At 38.7% G+C, this 17871-nt stretch overlaps 2 protein-coding genes across 13 annotated transcripts in view; one reads left to right on the top strand and one right to left on the bottom strand.

The window, feature by feature from the left end:
• LOC127434722 (arf-GAP with SH3 domain, ANK repeat and PH domain-containing protein 1-like) overlaps positions 1-12468 on the top strand; it is a 102469-nt gene extending 90001 nt beyond the window's left edge. For 4 of the 10 annotated variants that reach the window (XM_051687649.1, XM_051687650.1, XM_051687653.1 and 1 more), the window contains 9 exons: positions 183-250; positions 899-1006; positions 1097-1322; positions 6478-6648; positions 7984-8062; positions 8373-8437; positions 8641-9143; positions 10293-10415; positions 11010-12468. In XM_051687649.1, coding sequence (XP_051543609.1) covers positions 183-250; positions 899-1006; positions 1097-1322; positions 6478-6648; positions 7984-8062; positions 8373-8437; positions 8641-9143; positions 10293-10415; positions 11010-11084 — 1418 coding nt within the window. In that variant the 3' untranslated portion in view covers positions 11085-12468. Of the gene's footprint in view, positions 1-182; positions 251-898; positions 1007-1096; positions 1323-3581; positions 3651-6477; positions 6649-7983; positions 8063-8372; positions 8438-8640; positions 9144-10292; positions 10416-11009 lie in introns of all 10 variants that reach the window. The other 6 variants (XM_051687652.1, XM_051687659.1, XM_051687656.1 and 3 more) reach the window with 4 other exon arrangements.
• Positions 12469-12567: 99 nt separating this feature from the next.
• LOC127434754 (elongation factor 1-alpha-like) lies at positions 12568-14646 on the bottom strand. Of its 3 annotated transcripts, XM_051687709.1 has the most exons (4): positions 14063-14646; positions 13914-13978; positions 13696-13843; positions 13161-13603 (listed from the first exon to the last, which is right to left on the bottom strand). In XM_051687709.1, exons 2-4 carry the CDS (start codon positions 13932-13934, stop codon positions 13281-13283), a joined length of 492 nt encoding a protein of 163 aa, XP_051543669.1. In that variant the 5' UTR covers positions 13935-13978; positions 14063-14646; the 3' UTR covers positions 13161-13280. The 3 variants fall into 3 exon arrangements, with proteins under 3 accessions (XP_051543670.1, XP_051543669.1, XP_051543668.1); XM_051687710.1 differs by having other exon boundaries at positions 12568-13273; positions 13351-13603; positions 13696-14594; XM_051687708.1 differs by having other exon boundaries at positions 13914-14646.
• Positions 14647-17871: the final 3225 nt, after the last annotated feature.

Below are 17871 nucleotides of genomic sequence, written 5' to 3' on the forward strand. Positions count from 1 at the left end.
CTTTCTCTTTGTTAGTTTCATAGTACATCTGATCTGAAAGCAGCACGTACATTTATTATTTTAAAGTCAGTTTTAGGGTTGAAGAAGTTAGGCCTGAATCAGTGTGAAAAGTTGTCCCATTAACAAAACATTGTGTAACAGTTGTTAATATGGTCTGGCTAATGTGTGTCCTCGTATTTCAGCCAATCAGAATGGAGAGACGGCTCTGGATGTGGCCAGACGGATGAGGATCGGCCAATGTGAGGAAGCGGTGAGTTTTAACAGCCTCTTAATATATGGGGAGTTGACACAAATTTTGAATATTTTTTTATTTATTTATTTTTTATCCAAATTAGCTGTATATGTTTGTATGTACCTTGTATATATGTTTAATATATCATCAATAAAATATAAAAATAAAAAATGTGCAGTTGACGTAAAGTTGTGAAGTTGACATCACGTGGCTTGACATGCTACACTCTTTAAAACTATTGAAAAGCATTTTGCTAATTCTCTTTTAATAATTATGCATGCAGCTTTTATGAACTCATATTAACTGAGAGAATGCATGGAATTTTTGTACTGACAAAAACAAAACAAAAAAACAATTATCACCGCTGGACCATTTAAAATAGTGTAAGGAAAAGGGTGATAAAATGTTACAAAACTTAAGAGAAATTGTGACCATTCACAGCACCAAAAATATGCACTTTTCCATATACATTCATATATTGTACATAACCCTGACCTAAAAATCCATGGATGTGTTATGTGTCTTCTGCTGCACATTCTTTGTGATCTAATAACAATAGGTGGCAGCAAAGATTAGCCAAAAAATATAGGCCCCAGGGTGTAGCAACTCATTTGCTGTGAGGGGGGTGTGTGTGTGTTGAAAACTATGTGTGTTTGTGTGCTTTAGCTGGTACAAGCCGCTGCAGGAAAGTTCAATCTGAAAGTTCATGTGGAATATGAATGGAATCTCAGACTGGAGGAACTGGATGAGAGTGATGATGATCTGGATGACAAAGTGAGACATTTCCCCCTCGCACCGTTTTTAAAATATTCTACATAAATCATGTGCCTCACAAACTGTATGATTTCTTTCTTTCATTCCCAGCCAAGTCCAATAAAGAAGGATCGTTCTCCTCGGCCACAGAGTTTCTGTCACTCATACAGTCTCTCTCCTCATGACAAGCTCTCTCTGCCTGGTTTTATTGGCCAGCATGATAAGCAACGGCTCTCATACACTGCACTCACCAATCAGATGTACAGCGTTTCCACCGATTGCCCTTCCTCCCCGGTCTCGGATGCCCCGCCTCTTCCCCCTAGGAATGCAGGCAAAGGTAACCCAGAAACCCACGAACCTCTCAGCCAATTAGAAGCCATAGAATTTGAGCATAGAACATAACCTAACTAGGGCTGTCGATTAAACACGTTAATTTAGTGCAGTTTAAATGTATGAAAATAATGTGTAACGTAATTAATCATGCCCTGACATGTACGTAAATTCTGTATTAAGGAATATTCGTACTCTCATGTTGTTCCGAACCTGTATGGCATTTCTTTCTTCTGTTGAGCACAAAATGTTGGGCAGTATGTCAGCCTCAGTCAACTTTCCCTACACTTCACACTGTATGTTTCAGCTCATTATTATGTAGGAAAATGAATCATCTTCTAAATTCCAGTTCTCTTTTAGCCTTTTGTGACCCCGCGTCCTCCTGCAAGGATGTTGTGTTTTGGCTTTGTAATGCGCAACGCATAATTTAAATTCATTTAAACCGACTGATCTCAGTTCTGGACACTCTAGGCTGTCATTAAAGGGGTTAAACTTTCATTTGACAAAACATGGCGCCTATCTCAGTTAAGTTTGTCTTTGGGAGAAATACGAACAAAACTACTGGAAAGAAACCTCATTAAGTTTTTACATTAAAACGTCTTTGTGTAAAAAGGGGAACATGTCTGGTTTCATTCGATATGCCATTTTGAACATTTCAGCAATTTATCATGAAACGGCACATTGTTAAACACGATGACCTCCTGCGAGGACAAGGAGGCTTACTTACCTTAGAAATCCTATATCCACTGTGCATTATCACATTGACAATCAATGGATGCATCCAAAAACTGGAAAATGTTACTGTCAGAGGCTGTATACGGAGTTTGGATGAAAATAAGACGCATTCTAAACTGTTTTGAGACCAGTGCAATCAGACAACACACTGGAGGTTAAGTCATTCATTAATTGGCTTCCGGATGCTGCCAAGTGCATTCACTCCAAACTTCCAGTGATGTTTGCACCAATCAACATGGGTGGCAGACATGGGACAATGGTAATCAGTACAAAGATTCTGAATTTATAATGCTACATTTTATTTTAATAGAGTTGGCAGTGATTGGACAATGCTGGCCTTCAGAATTAATTATGCTAATTTCTGATTGGTAAAAGGCTTCAGCACTGGCTGTCACTTGTTTGTTTCACAGTGCAAAGAGAGAACATTGTGATTTTTTTCCCAATGTAGAAAGAACAACAATATTCTAACATACAGATCTATATATAAATAGATCTGTATGTTTATATATATATATATATATATATATATATATATATATATATATAATTATTATTATTTTTTTTGCATGTTTATTTGGTGCTACTAGTTACAGATAAAAAAAGAGAAATGAAAAATGCACACAGCAGTTGCGCTCGAGACTCAGATGGTTAGAATGCAGCATATAGTCCTCAAGGATTTGTCTGCATCTATTTCTATCTCACCTCTAGTTCCTGCCACAGTAATAGGAAGAAGTAAAAGGACCGTAGAGTCTTCGTCCAAGTTTTTTGGCCCCTTATATGCCTTTGGGCAAAATCCAGTTGAGATTTGAGATTAATGTTTCCTCTTGACACCCTCCCAAGCCAGATTTATGAAGTGTGCATGCTATTGTTGTCTCATGCTCATGCTCGTGCATGCTATTTATTAAGTATTGTCGGGGTGTTATTGTATATCCATGCCCTGACATTTTCTTTTTCAAGAGGTTTAAGGAATGCTTTTTGAATTCTTTGAATGCACTAAGGGATGCCCCAAGACATGCCCAAATGGTGTATTTAGTCACCAGCACACAGATGGATACAACTTGAAAAGAGTTGATTGAGTTGTGTAAAATGCAGTGAATAGACATGCATTCATTTTTGTTGTTTATTTAATTTGTTGCAATACATGGACTTTTTCTGCTGACATTATAGAGCAACAATTTTATGCAAAAAATCTCAGTTTAATGCAGCATTGTTTCACTCTGACTCTACAAAATTTGAATTAACTGTATATTCATTTAACTGATTCATTTTGAACTGAAGTGCTGAATGAATGAACTGAATGTTTAGTGTAAAGCAAAGAGTGCAGGATAGCAATAAGCATAATAACTTAATATCTGTTCATTTTAATATAACATCTTTACTGTTTTCCTTTCACAGACTCTGTGATGCTTTATGGGTTTTGTTTATGGTTTTACTTTCTGATATGACATTGTGTTTATAGGCAAACCTATGTAAAATGGCATCTTCTCTTTTTACCAACTTTCTCTTTGTTCTTTTTTTTTTGCTCTCGCAGCTCCTCTTCTGGCTTTCCTTGGTTCTCATTCACACTATGCTACTCTCGCTAGCACTCGGCCTTACATCAGTGACTATCTGCTTTTTTATTTGCATGTGCCACTCTTGTTTATTTAATCTATTGAATGACCTCATTCTGTGATTCTATTACCTTAAGTGACATGTGAATCTCACAATGCCTGTCAAGAACATGTCTGTCTCATATTTCAGTGATTTCTCCCCCCCCCCCCCCATCCCCCCACAAAAAAATTATATTAGAATTGGTAGGAGCTTAATATTAAGATATTTTGCATTGTGGCATTTTCATAACAGTTAAGCACATTTCCTTCTGAATTCTAATTACTATTATTGCTAATTACTGATATATGATTTGGACATGTTCTAAATTAGATTCATACAGTAAATAATCATTTAAAGGAATATTCCGGGTTCAATACAAGTTAAGCTCAGTCGACAGCATTTTTGGCACAATATTGATTACCACAAAAATACATTTTGACTTGTTCCTCCTTTTCTTAAAAAAAAAAAAAAGAAAAGCAACAAATCTGGGTTACAATGAGGCACTTACAATGGAAGTGAATGGGGCAAATTGTTGAACATTAAAATACTCAGTTTAAAAAAGTATAGATACAAGTAGGGGTGGGCGATATGACCAAAATCTTATATCACGTTATGAGTAATTTTATATCAAGATAATGATATATATCACAAAATTGTTTTTTGTTATTGTTGTGAAAAATCAATAAAAATATTTTTAAATATTAAATAACCATATGGTACTGCCTATTTTTGGATAATCCAATAAGTGAATTAAATACATCCAAATACTTCCAGTTATATAATTTTCTCTTTATTTGGAAATTGACAATAGTCCAAGTTAAACAAACAAACAAAAATACTCGGTTTTAAAACATTCTTACCATAGTGCAAAATTTCACATTATGCCACATTTCAGTCTATGTTGTTGACCAATATTATTATTATTGTTATTATAAACTTTCCTCAAGAAACTAAAGATATTCCCAAAGCAATGCAACAAAGAAAATGAACACTTACAGATAATATCCAAAATTATGTAAACACTTCTTGAAGAATTAAAAAAAAAAAATCTCTCTCTCTCTCTCTCTCTCTCTCTCTCTCTCTCTCTCTCTCTCTCTCTCTCTCTCTCTCTCTCTCTCTCTATATATATATATATATATATATATATATATATATATATATATATATATATATATATATATATATATATAAACTGTATGACCGAATTAATGCAGAGCGCATCTTTTGGCTTTCATAATATGCTCTTGCATGCTTCATTTTGAGGTAAAACAAATTGTTTGTATTACGAGTGATTATCGTTGTGCCACACAGTTTGCAGATGATATTTTTCTGCTTTGTGTTGGCTTTTGTGAACTCACACCACAGATGTTGCACCTTTTTTAATAACAGGGTCCTCTTCATTTTCTTGACTTCTTTGGGAGTTATCCGGTTCAGGGTTTTTCCTGGCTCAAAAATGTGTGAGTAGCATGAGTGATCCCGCTCTGTGCTCTCCGATAAATATCGAGAATCCTGCTGGGCTTGCGCACACTTGCATGCTTCAGATGAGAAGCATAATAAACACTAATGAAGTGCCGAACACAAGATGAATGACACTGGGGAAAAAAAATAAAAAATACCTTGTCATGTTTCTGAAAATTCTCTCAGTCTTATGTGAATTCCTGCTTACTGACAGATAAGTCCATGCTGCACACATGGATATTTACATTGCGATATACACAATATAGCAAAATTGATTGACACTTTATATTGTCAGTGCAATATATATCATCATATTTCCCAGCCCTAGCCACAAGACATAAACAATATGCATGTAAACATAATTTTAGCGTGATAAAATCACTTACTAACCTTTTCTGTGTAAAGTTATAGCCAATTTAATTAGTCCGTTTCCATGACGATGTAATGCCATCAAACCCTAAAATGACTGTAAAAATGACCATTTAAACCACTTCACAGCTCAGTTAATGCAGTTTAGAGTTTTAACAGAAGAATTAATGTAAGTGCTTTTATAAAATATCAACTTCTCATTTCTGCCTTTTAAACCGTCCAAAAATTGGCCCCATTCACTTCCATCGTAAGTGTTCCACTGTAACCTCTAGTCGAAATAAATTTTTCTGATGATCAACATTATGCCACAAATGCTATCGATTGAGCTCAACTTGTATTGAACCCAGAACATTCCTTTAACACTCCACCACTGCATTGCCGTCACTTACACAGCTGTAATGCAAGTTGTAGCGGTCCAGTCAGCTTCAGTTAGAATTCTATTCTTCCTTTTCAATTTATTTGATGTATTTTTATGACTTTTGGTATGCAAACTGTGTGATTCTGCTACAGTTCTTAATATTTAGAAAGTGAAAAGGTGGCATATCTTATGTACAGTTAACAAAGCACAGTGTTGTTTGCTAAAGTTGATAATGACTCGCTGCATTTGCTTACCTCTAAACAATGCATCACTTCCTGGTTCTCTCTGACTGAGCTTTTCACTGGCTGTTGCTCTGATAATGTGGTCCTCCTATTGGGCCAATCAAATTTCTACAATTCTACAACGTAGAATAGCTCATTCTTCCATTTTCTCTGTTCTTAAATTATGTTACATTTCCCCCCAGATACCCCTCTCAACTATCCGTTTAAAGCGCCACACTTACCTGGCCTGCTTCAGTTTCAGTAAACAACATCCTATCCTGGTGGTTACCCGCACTTACATTATTTCTCATGATTTTCTTCCCTTTATCCGTCTTCCTTTGTTCCTTATCCCCCACTTCATGATAAGCAATTCTTCCCCATGATATCATTTTTTTATTTTTATTTATTATGTATTTTTGTTCTCTTTCCAGCCCCTCCCTTGTCGAACCCGACCCCTTCCACCCTCACTCCTGCGTCTCAGAGCCCTGGTAGTGGCAGCTCCTCCACCCTGTCTAAGAAGAGGCCCCCACCCCCTCCCCCTGGACACAAACGCACGCTATCTGACCCCCCTACCCCACTCCCAAACACTCTGCTCTGTAAAGGTGGGCTACCTGCAGACCTTGGACCTCTAATGCAGCTTTTTTTTTTTATCCCGATTTCATAATCTTGATGAATTCTTATTCAAAGGCAACCATTTGGTTAATTTAAGATGTTTTGGCTCTAGCCCAAATGGAGCTCTGGATTTGGTTTTGCGGCCACATGGCATTTATATGTCGGTGTCCGTGAAGTCCACAAGACCATAGAGTGATTTTATGACTTTGAAGGGGTGCTCACAAGCTGATTTGCACCCTTGATGAGTCCCCCCCCCCCCCAAAATTCACACTTGTGCAGACTTCACAGCAAGTATGTGAGCATTGAAGCTTCTAGCTATGCAAGCTCAAAATGTGTTAGATCGCAATTCATAACACACGTTGTATTCTCAACGTTGTCACAAAAGGCCCTAAGCGGACATTTGTGTGAACTGTCTGCTTCTATTGTGAGTTTACTCTTTCAAGTACTACCGTGATGGCAGAGCAACAGTTTGAAGAGAATATTGCTTAGCAAGTGAGTTAAAATTAAAAGTATTTATAGAAACGTACCTGCATAAAGTATATGTCAGGCCTTTTGCGTCACCAAAGTGAACTGTTAGTGCCACATTTGGGGCAGGGTCATTTTGCCACGTTGTGGAAACACCAAGTCCAATTGCTTTTGGAAAAAGAAAAAAAAAAAAAAAAATGGAAAGACTATCAGTCTTTAAAATGACCCTAAGTTCCATTTTTTTCCTCCATCATAGACTTGTCCCATAGCCTCATGCATATTATTTCGGTTTAGTCTTGGAAATGTATTACCAAATCATCTGAATCCCATTCATTCTCTATGGTTTCTTTACATGTTGCACTCAAAAATACATTAGATGTGATCAACCATATTGAAAGGACTATATTGCCATTGAAAGGTTCAGCCTAATGACCCCATCCTTACCCTTTGACCTTTGCACTGAGCCCTACCCCATTGATGTGCATGATGCCTACCATTTTAGGTAATGACAAAAAACAGGCGTGGCAAAATAAAGGTCCGGAGCTTATGGGTGAAAACAAACAAAATGCTGTGGTGAAATTGCTGTTAAATGTTTATATTTATATTTAGAATTTTTTTATTCCATTTCAGTGATGATTGACTTAGTTATTACATAATTTGAGATTGATATGGGAAATCCACTGTCTCTCTTGGACCATTATTGTGCATGGCCTGGTTTTAATGACTTACCTCTGCTATTGATAATACAGATGCTTTAAAATGTTTGGTTTCTGCCATGTAACAAATCAGAGAGGTTAATTTGGTAGGACATTCCGCAGTGCAACTATAATGATTACTGTCAAACAAACTCGTCATTCCAGGAAGCGATTCAACACCGCCACCAGTCAACAAGATTTCTCCTGTAACTAACAGATTTGAGGGCATTCCACAACAGCAAAGGTGAACCAACTTCCAAGAAGTTTCTCACATTCCAAATGAATTGAGTTTTATATAGCATGTCTATTGAGCTATATTAAGAGCATATCTGCTTATTAGCATAACCATATTTGCATTAAAAAGGTAACCAAACCTCAGATTGCAAATTTTGTCTTTCATGTTTCATTTGAATATGTCCATGTAACTTTGTCGACGTGTTATTTGGGAATGCAAAACAGTTGCCTTTTATTAATTTGACTAACAGAATATGACACAGAGTGCTAAATATGCTATCAGACATTATTTTCAGACTTGCATGTGTTCCATATTTCAATTCTAGTCTCAACACCACAAAGCCCACACTTGGTCCACGGGTCCTTCCCAAGCTACCTCAGAAGGGTAGGTGACATGCTTTCTACCTGTGCAACAATAAATTACCAAGAAAATATTACAATCATTGAAAGTTAAAATCATAGAACATCCAAATATATTTCCTCATATTTTCTTCCAAATTAATCCAGAACAACGGTAGATTAGAACGTATGAAACATAAAGAAGCAAATGCATAACAAAACTGCTGACATTATTTTGTTTGTCATTAGTTGCCCTGCGTAAGATTGACACCATCCATCACCCATTCGTGGATAAAACAAACCAGCCTCCTGAGCCAATCATGTTCCAGAAGACACTGCAGAGCTCTGACACTCCACAGAAATTTCCGTTAGCTGACAAACCTCAACCTTGGGACATGCCTCCTAAACCACAGCCTTCAGAATTACCCCCTAAACCAGGAGAGCTCCCTCCTAAACCTCAGCTGTCTGACCTTCCCCCTAAACCTCAGCTGGGTGATCTACCCCCTAAACCTCAGCTGAAAGACCTACCGCCCAAGCCCCAACTGACTGACATTTCCCCATCCAGACCAACTGAGCTTCTCCACAAGCCTCCGTCTGGAGAAGTTGCCCCCAAGCCCCAGCTATCAGATAGTCCAACAGTCATTCAACAAGGAGAACTGCCACCTCAGCCTGTCCAATCTAGTGAAGACACCAACGGAAGTCCAACATCAGCACAGGAGACACCTGTACCGTTGCCCAGGAAAATAAATCCTGTAAGAAGTTGGCAATTGTTTGTTTTGTTTTGTTTTTTTGGTTTTTTTCAGCAACTTGGAATCTTCTAACAAAAAGCTTAATACAGCTTTGTTTAAAATCCTAGTGAGCTGTTCACTCAAAATTTGTTTGTACTGTATTTTAAGTGTTTTTTTATGTTAACGTGCGAGATGGACATTTTTGACCGTTGTGCCACGTCTCGCTGTTTTTTTTAGCATGTCGCACTTGAGCAGCATGTTTTTAGGGTGGTGTTTTGAGACAGGTGCATTCTGTTCCATTCATTTTGCTGCATCTAGCTGTTTTAATGCAAGAACATGTTCGGTCAAGAAAAGCCCCTAAGGCAGCATTCCATGCTGAACCCGACACTAACATATAATTTTGTTTTGATATGTTAGGAATGGAATGCTTGAACATGTTTGCTACATAAAATGTGATTAAAAGCGATTGACTGTGTTTCTCCTGATCTACCAATGTAAATTCAGCCACACGCATTCATTTTCAATGAGTTGGATGCTTACCTCATTGGCATGGCAACGGTTCACGATGAAATCAGATTATGTCAGAGTTTGTTGGAAAATCATACCAGACTGCTCAAAAATTCTAAGGCCTGACAAATGGTGAAAACAGACACCAACAAACGGCAACAGAGTGAACACACTCATCTGACGAAACCCGACAAGTTTTGGATATTAGTGTTTGTTGGCGTTTGTTGGGGTATTGTAAATTGGCCTTAAGGTGCTGTTCAAACTGAACATTTCCTTGCTTTAAAAAAAGCTTGACACAACACAACAAATTAAACAGAAAGCAGATCTCTCGAGATGCATTTTTAAAAATGTAAGTTATTTTAAGTTGACAGCACTTGTAAAACACGGCACTCATTGTGCAAGATGCTGAAAAATATGGCATGGCACAATGGTCAAAAACTTCCGACTAGCACATGTTTTCATAGAAAAACAATTAAACACTGCAGACAGATGCATAAGCGTGCTCTGTATGAACAGCCTCTCAGAAGACAGCATAAGGTTGCTGCCTACTTTTTAGAACAGTCTTCATGTTAGGAGCACCTATAATGCTATAAAACGCTGTCTATGTATGCAACTCACTAGGTTTTGGTATAGAGCTCATGCCTAACTAACTATTTTTTTTTTCAGATCAAGAGTAAAATGCGAAGGGTGAAGACCATCTATGATTGCCAGGCAGATAACGATGATGAGCTCACGTTTGTTGAGGGTGAGATAATCGTGGTAACGGGAGAAGAAGATCAGGAGTGGTGGGTGAGTATAAAACTACTCAAACCACATTTTTGAAATCACAAGTGTCTTTGTAAGCATTAAACCTCTAGTTTTATTGACACCCTGAAGATCCTGCATTTTGTAAACATTTAATTATTTCTACATTTACACATTTGGCACATACATTGTATTCATGTTATACATGTATGAGGGAATCACGCCTGTGACCGTAGCTTTGCATTATGCCATGCTCCACCAGTAGAGCGCTCTGTAGAATACTTGATTCTGATTGGTCAATCATGGCATTTTGCTATTCAAATATTTTTGTGTAATGACTACTAAACTATAATTTACCGTTGTCCTAAGCATCAGATATCCTGCATAGCTGTGCATGTCTCTTGTATCACGTAGTCGCTTTCGTCTGATGAAGTCATATAAAAATCAAATCAATATTTTGGTTAGAAGCTGTGTAATAAGTGGGATAATGAAAAGTCTGCTAGTCATTAGCGCATGACCGGCTGATTGTACCTTATCCATTATGTGTTGAATAGTTTGTAAATCATTCTTGATTTAGACATTTACACCATTTTAAACCCCAGTAAAGTGCTTAAATGCCACATTCTTCTTTGTTCTCAGATCGGGCACATCGAGGGGCAACCAGAGAGAAAAGGCGTATTCCCGATGTCTTTCGTTCATATCTTGTCTGATTGACACACAGATGTCTCCACTTCACTTCCTGTACAGCGTAAAATCTCTGGCTATGGAACACACATGACTTAGCTGCTGAATCAACAATGCAAGCACAATGAATAAAAACACATCACCTTACCATTATAGACATACAATAAATAAACAGTGTCTAACTTTACCACTGTTACCCTTGCCGTTTTATTCAGTGCACCATACTGCGGTTAGACTGCCCCCACATAAAGACCAGCACTTTCCCACCTCTGTTACTGTATCTTTGTGCGAGAGTGTTACACAAGGATGTTTTATTTTTGTGTGTAAATGTAGAAACTTGTGTTAGTGTGTGAACTTGTACTCTACCTGCCACTACGTTACGGTTGGGGCCAGTTTTGCTTAAATAGTTTGAAGTATTAATGTGGCCATTGTTGAAATCTATGGCAGGGACAGATATGTAGACTTTTTCCAGGTGGAATAACTGGATTTATAGTTTTCCTGAACATCAGGAGTTCTCAGTTGTGTTTTTACCTTCACATTTCCTAATACACCACTAAAGCATGTCCAGGAGTGAAATATGGTGTTAATTTAATGTGTTCTCCATCTTTCATTCTTACTATTTTGTGTAAAATAATTAACCTGTGCAATGCATACACCATTACCTGTGGTCAAATGATGTGATCCCATAATCAGTGTTTGTTTCACCTACGCAAGTATTTTTATTGCAGTCTCATCTGTGAAGGACAGTGCGTTGCAAATCAGTGGTGTTCCGTAAACACAATGGTCACCTTTTGGTTCCATATCTTTACTATTGTGACAAGCATTTGAAGGTTTGAGAGTTCTTGGATACTTGAAATATTATTTCTGCAGTTGCTTTTATAAATGTTATATTTTCAGATGATAAGAATGCAATTAGAATGAATGCTATTTTAATCTATGATATCCCTATGCTGCCAGTAACCCATGTTTTTAGAATCAAGAACGGTTTTACCATGCTGTCACAACATGTAAACCTCCAATCATAGAATTACAGCCACTATAGTACCCAGTATGACATTTGAATCACTCTTGCAATTTATATTCACCAGAAGACAATCTGTGAGATTGTCAGAAATTAAGGGCAATAAAAAATAAAAAAAAATCAGTTTAGGAAAGGTGTCCATTTTAAATGTCAAAAAAAAAAAAAAAAAAAAAGTACCTTCCCAGTTAATATTTTAGCCTCTTTGGAAAGTGATGTCACATGGTCACCATTTTTTGGCACACCCAGTTTTCAGACATGGTAGCATTTTGATAGACTTGGATATTCTACACACATTTACTGTTGACTGCAGCTTCTGAGGACGGTGTCCACTGTCTAGACATGTTCCTCACTTACCATTCCATTTTATCAATAAAAAGATGTTAAACAGCTCAATTCTTAGAAACACTTAATTGTCCAGTTCCAAAATGGACCAGACAACACCCTTACCATTATTACAAAGGATTTTAATGAAACTGGGCCCCAAACCACTTTGAATAAAAAAATAATAATAATAATAATAATAATAATTTAAAAAAAAAAAAACAATGTGACATCTGAAATTTGCAGCCCAGCAACACACTCTTAATGGTTCATTTACATCAATACCAAATCTCAAACTGGGCCCACAATCAATTTAACCCATTACGCAGTAACTCAGTTAAAAAGCAGCTTTGACAAGTCTACGCCATAAAACTACATAAACATCAACTTAAATAGAACCTCCTTGGTTCACATACCAGACTGCTGGTAAATAATTATAAAGAGATAATCTCATTTTGATACTCGCTTTTTGTGCCAGCTTTGTTTGGTCAACCTTATTCACAGATTTAAATGACTCCAACAGCAGCAGTCCATTTTAAATCTCTTGCCGCAAATAGACCTGGAAGAAACTATTTTAAATTTAAATAGTTACAATTCCACAGCTTCTCCCAGCAATTGTGTGACTCTTCAAATACTTCCTTACCTAAAAGGCGGATAATGGAAGCTCTCCACACGGAACGGTTTGTTGGGGACAAGCTCGACTGTGGCGACATCTCCTGACATCAGGTATTGGGGCCAGTCTTCTAGTTTCTGCCCCATGCGAAGATCAAGCTTCTCTCGCAGCTCAAAGCGACAGGAAACGTGGGTTGTGTGGCAGTCAAGTACAGGGGAGTAATCAACCTTGATTCTAGCAGGGTGGTTCAGCATGATTATGTTGAAATACACTAAATCAAATGATCTGAAGGATACCAGTTCAGCCACAGTTGATGAATAAACCGAAGCATAGCAACCAGAGCAATAAAACTGTTAACATCTGAAGGTGGGTCCTGCTGTGCGTTCCCTGCCACATGACCTCTTCGCAAGTTCTTCACAGCTGCGTTCTTTATGTTGAAGCCCACGTTGTGGCGAGGTAGGGCTGTTTGAAGGCCCTGGTGATGCATCTCGATGGACTTTACCTCTGCAGTCAACTTTGCTGGGGAGAAGGTCAGGACCATACCGGGCTTCAAGACACCAGTCTCCATCTTACACACAGGGACGGTGCCGACACCTTGGAGAGCAATTGGAAATTTGACCCAATGTTTACGTCACGACAGCCAAACATGCAGTAAATGAAAAGCTTTATTTGGAAGTTCTACCTACCACCAATCTTGTAGACATCCTGAAGTGGTAGGCGGAGTGGCTTGCTCGCGTTGCGTACTGGGAGTAGGGAATAGAGGACCTCCAACAGGATACGGCCATTTGAGTGGCCTCCTTTCCTTTTGAGCTTCCATCCCTTGAACCAGTGCATCTGAAACAAGCAACTGAGGTCAGCAGAACAGATAATCATCTTCAAAACAAGAAATGTAATGTTGCATCACCTTCTGAGATGGAACGATCATGTTCTCTCCACTCAGAACCCAGGCATACTTGAAAGAACTCCCATCTTCAAAATTAAGAGATTAAACAAAAAGGTTAATCATTCAAACTACCACTTGAACATTAGAAATAAAGTAAAACTTGATCTAACCTGGGATGCAGCCTTCTCATACTTCAAGTGTTCTATGGTCCATCCCTCCACATTCGTAGATGAAGTGACCAGTGTTCGTGGACTTGCCACTGTCCACATGACCATTTATGACTAGGTTAACGTGGATTCTTTCTTTTGCCATTTTGTAAACAGTTCAGTTACAAGGATCTCCAGAAAAGAAAAAAAAAAGGAAATTTGTAAGACACTGTTCATCCCACACAACTTGAAACTGCAGCAAAGTGAGGAGTCCTGTGGCCATTTAAGTATTGATAATGATGATTGCGACCTGCTGAGCCCAATAACGTCTCAAGCTGCATTGCTTTTGGTGCAGTAATGATGGCCACGCCCATAAATGAACTACAGTCCTCTACTAAATTAACTACACGATTCTTTACAAAAATGTACCATGGCAACCATAATTTTTGGCAGGAGATTTCGATACAATTCTTCATACAAATATGCATTTAAATGAATATATATTATAAGCCTAAACATACGTTTTTTTTTCCCCCTTATAACATTTTACAATAAGGTTGTATTAGTTAACTATAGTATTTGTTAACATGAACTAACAATAAACAATACTTTTACAGCATTTAGTAATTTTGGTTAATGTTAATTTATACATATATATATATATATATATATATATGTAAGTTATATGTGAACATTAGTTAATGCATTCTGAACTACAATTCTATCTTTTATAAATTAACATTAACCAAGATTAATAAATGCATGATTATGCATTTACTTATGTTAACAAATACAACCTTATCGTAATGTGCTACTGTTTTTTCAAGAAGCTTTATTATTAATGTGTATTGTCCCTGATTAAATAAATAAATGCAAAAAAAAAAAAAAAAAAAACTAACTACTGGATGTCATATATGGAAGGTCTGTTTATTACAAAATAAAAAGGAAGTTGGGGTCAAACACACACAAACTCAGCAAAAAAAGAAACGTCCTCTCACTTTCAGCTGCTTTTATTTTCAGCAAACTTAGCATGTGTAAATATTTGTATGAACATAAAAAAATTCAACAACTAAGACATAAACTGAACAAGTTTCATTTCTGGGGGGAATGGCCCTAGCCCTCACACTCCGATCCAACAGGTCCCAGATGCTCAATGGGATTGAGATCCGGGCTCTTCGCTGGCCATGGCAGAACACTGACATTCCTGTCTTACAGGAAATCACGCACAGAACGAGCAGTATGGTTGGTGGCATTGTCCTGCTGGAGGGTCATGTCAGGATGAGCCTGCAGGAAGGGTACCACATGAGGGAGGAGGATGTCTTCCCTGTAATGCACATCATTGAGACTGCCTGCAATGACAACAAGCTCAGTCCAATGATGCTGTGACACACCGCCCCAGACCATGACGGACCCTCCATCTCCAAATCGATCCCGCTCCAGAGTACAGGTCTCGGTGTAACGCTCATTCCTTCGATGATAAATGCGAATCCGACCATCACCCCTGGTGAGACAAAACCACGAGTTGTCAGCGAAGAGCACTTTTTGCCAGTCCTGTCTGGTCCAGCGAAGGTGGGTTTGAGCCCATAGACGACGTTGTTGCCGGTGATGTCTGGTAAGGACCTGCCTTACAACAGGCCTACAAGCCCTCAGTCAGCCTCTCTCAGCCTATTGCAGACAGTCTGAGCACTGATAGAGGGATTGTGCATTCCTGGTGTAACTCGGGCAGTTGTTGTTGCCATCCTGTACCTGTCCCGCAGGTGTGATATTCGGATGTTCCCTTTCCTGTGCAGGTGTTGTTGCACGTGGTCTGCCACTGCGAGGACAATCAGCTGTCCTTCCTGTCTCCCTGTAGCGCTGTCTTAGGCGTCTCACAGTACGGACATTGCAATTTATTGCCCTGGCCACATCTGCAGTCCTCATGCCTCCATGCAGCATGCCTAAGGCACGTTCACGCAGATGAGCAGGGACCCTGGGCATCTTTATTTTGGTGTTTTTCAGAGTCAGTAGAAAGGTCTCTTTAGTGTCCTAAGTTTTTATAACTGTGACCTTTATTGCCTACCATCTGTAAGCTGTTAGTGTCTTAATGACCGTTCCACAGGTGCATGTTCATTAATTGTTTATGGTTCATTGAACAAGCATGGAAAACATTGTTTAAACCCTTTACAATAAAGATATGTAAAGTTATTTGGGTTTTTACAAAATTATCTTTAAAATATAGTGTCTTGAAAAAGGGACATTTCTTTTTTACATATTTTACAGTTTACACATATACTTACACCGATCAGCCACAACAATAAAACCACCTGCCTAATATTGTGTAGGTCTATTTTTTCCATTCTGAGATGCTATTCTTCTCACCACAATTGTACAGAGCGATTATCTGAATTATTGTAGACACTGCCACTTCGAACCAGTCTGGCCATTACTGTTGACCTCTCTCATCAACGAGGCAATTCCATCCACAGATCTGCTGCTCACTGGATGATTTTTATTTTTAGCACCTTTCTGAGTAAATTCTAGAGACTGTTGTGCATGAAAATCCCAGGAGATCAGCAGTTACAGAAATACTCAAACCAGCCCATCTGGCACCAACATTCAGGTCATTAGCCAGTTGTTGATTTCCTACAGTGTTGGGGGATGGTGTCTTGTAGTTGATAGTCTTTCAGGCCTCTCCACACTGATGTAGGTTCGTTAGCTGAAAACTTGTTTTATTTTATCCCCACTTCTGTAAGCATCCTCTTTGGCCTGACGAAGCTGCCTGAGTTTTGCTGTAAACCATGGTTTGTCATTGTTGTATGGTAAATAATCATAGTAGGAATGCACATGTCCTCACAGAAACTGGTAGTTTATGTCACAGTATCTGTGAGCTCGTCCAGGTCTGTGGCTGCAGCTTCAAAAACACTCCAATCAATGCAGTCAAAGCAGGCTTGTAGTTCCAGCTCTGCTTCATTGGTCCATCTTTTTACAGTCCTTACTTGAGGTTTAGCTGATTTTAGGTTCTGCCTGTAGGTAGGAAGAAGATGAACCAGACAGTGATCAGAGAATTCCAAAGCTGCTCTAGGGACAGAGTGATATGCATCCTTTATCGTTGTGTTGCAATGATCCAGTGTGTGGGGCATGTAATGTGCTGTCTGTATTTGGGCAGTTCAAGTGTGAGATTTGCCTTGTTAAAATCTCCAAGAATAATAATAAGTGAGTCCGGGTGTTGTTGTTCCGTTCCTGTGATCTGATCAGCAAGCTGTTGCAGCGCTGCATTCACGCACGCGTGTGGAGACACTCACAAGAATACATGAGGAAAACTCCCGCGTAGAAAGGCTTACAGTTTATGAAGAGCGCCTCTAAATTAGGACAGCACATTTTCTTCAGCGTTGTTACATCTGTACATCAACATTCGTTGACGTAAAAACAAGTTCCAACGCCTCTCATTTTCCCCATTAATTCTGCGGTGCGATCCGCTCTGAACAGCTGGAAGCCCGGCAGATGTAATGCGCTATCTGGAATGGCTTCACTCAGCCAGGTTTCCGTAAAGCACAATGCAGCAGAATTTCCTAGGTCCTTATTTTTGCGGGTAAGGAGAAGTAATTTGTCCGTTTTGTTAGAAAGAGAGCGGAGATTCGCTAGATGTATACTTGGCAGCGCGGTTCGAAAGCCACGCTGTCAGAGCTTGACCAGCACACTGGCTCGCTTCCCTCGTTTGCATCTTTTAACACGCTTGTACAGCACCGCAGCTCCTCCGACTAAAATGTCCAACAGACAGTGGCGGTTCTAGAGGGGGGACCCGACTGAAGCCTGGCCCCCCCACATGCCATTCAACTGATCACAATGTATAGTCA

This window comes from Myxocyprinus asiaticus, chromosome 44 (genome assembly GCF_019703515.2).
Source record: "Myxocyprinus asiaticus isolate MX2 ecotype Aquarium Trade chromosome 44, UBuf_Myxa_2, whole genome shotgun sequence".
Lineage (NCBI taxonomy): Eukaryota > Metazoa > Chordata > Actinopteri > Cypriniformes > Catostomidae > Myxocyprinus > Myxocyprinus asiaticus.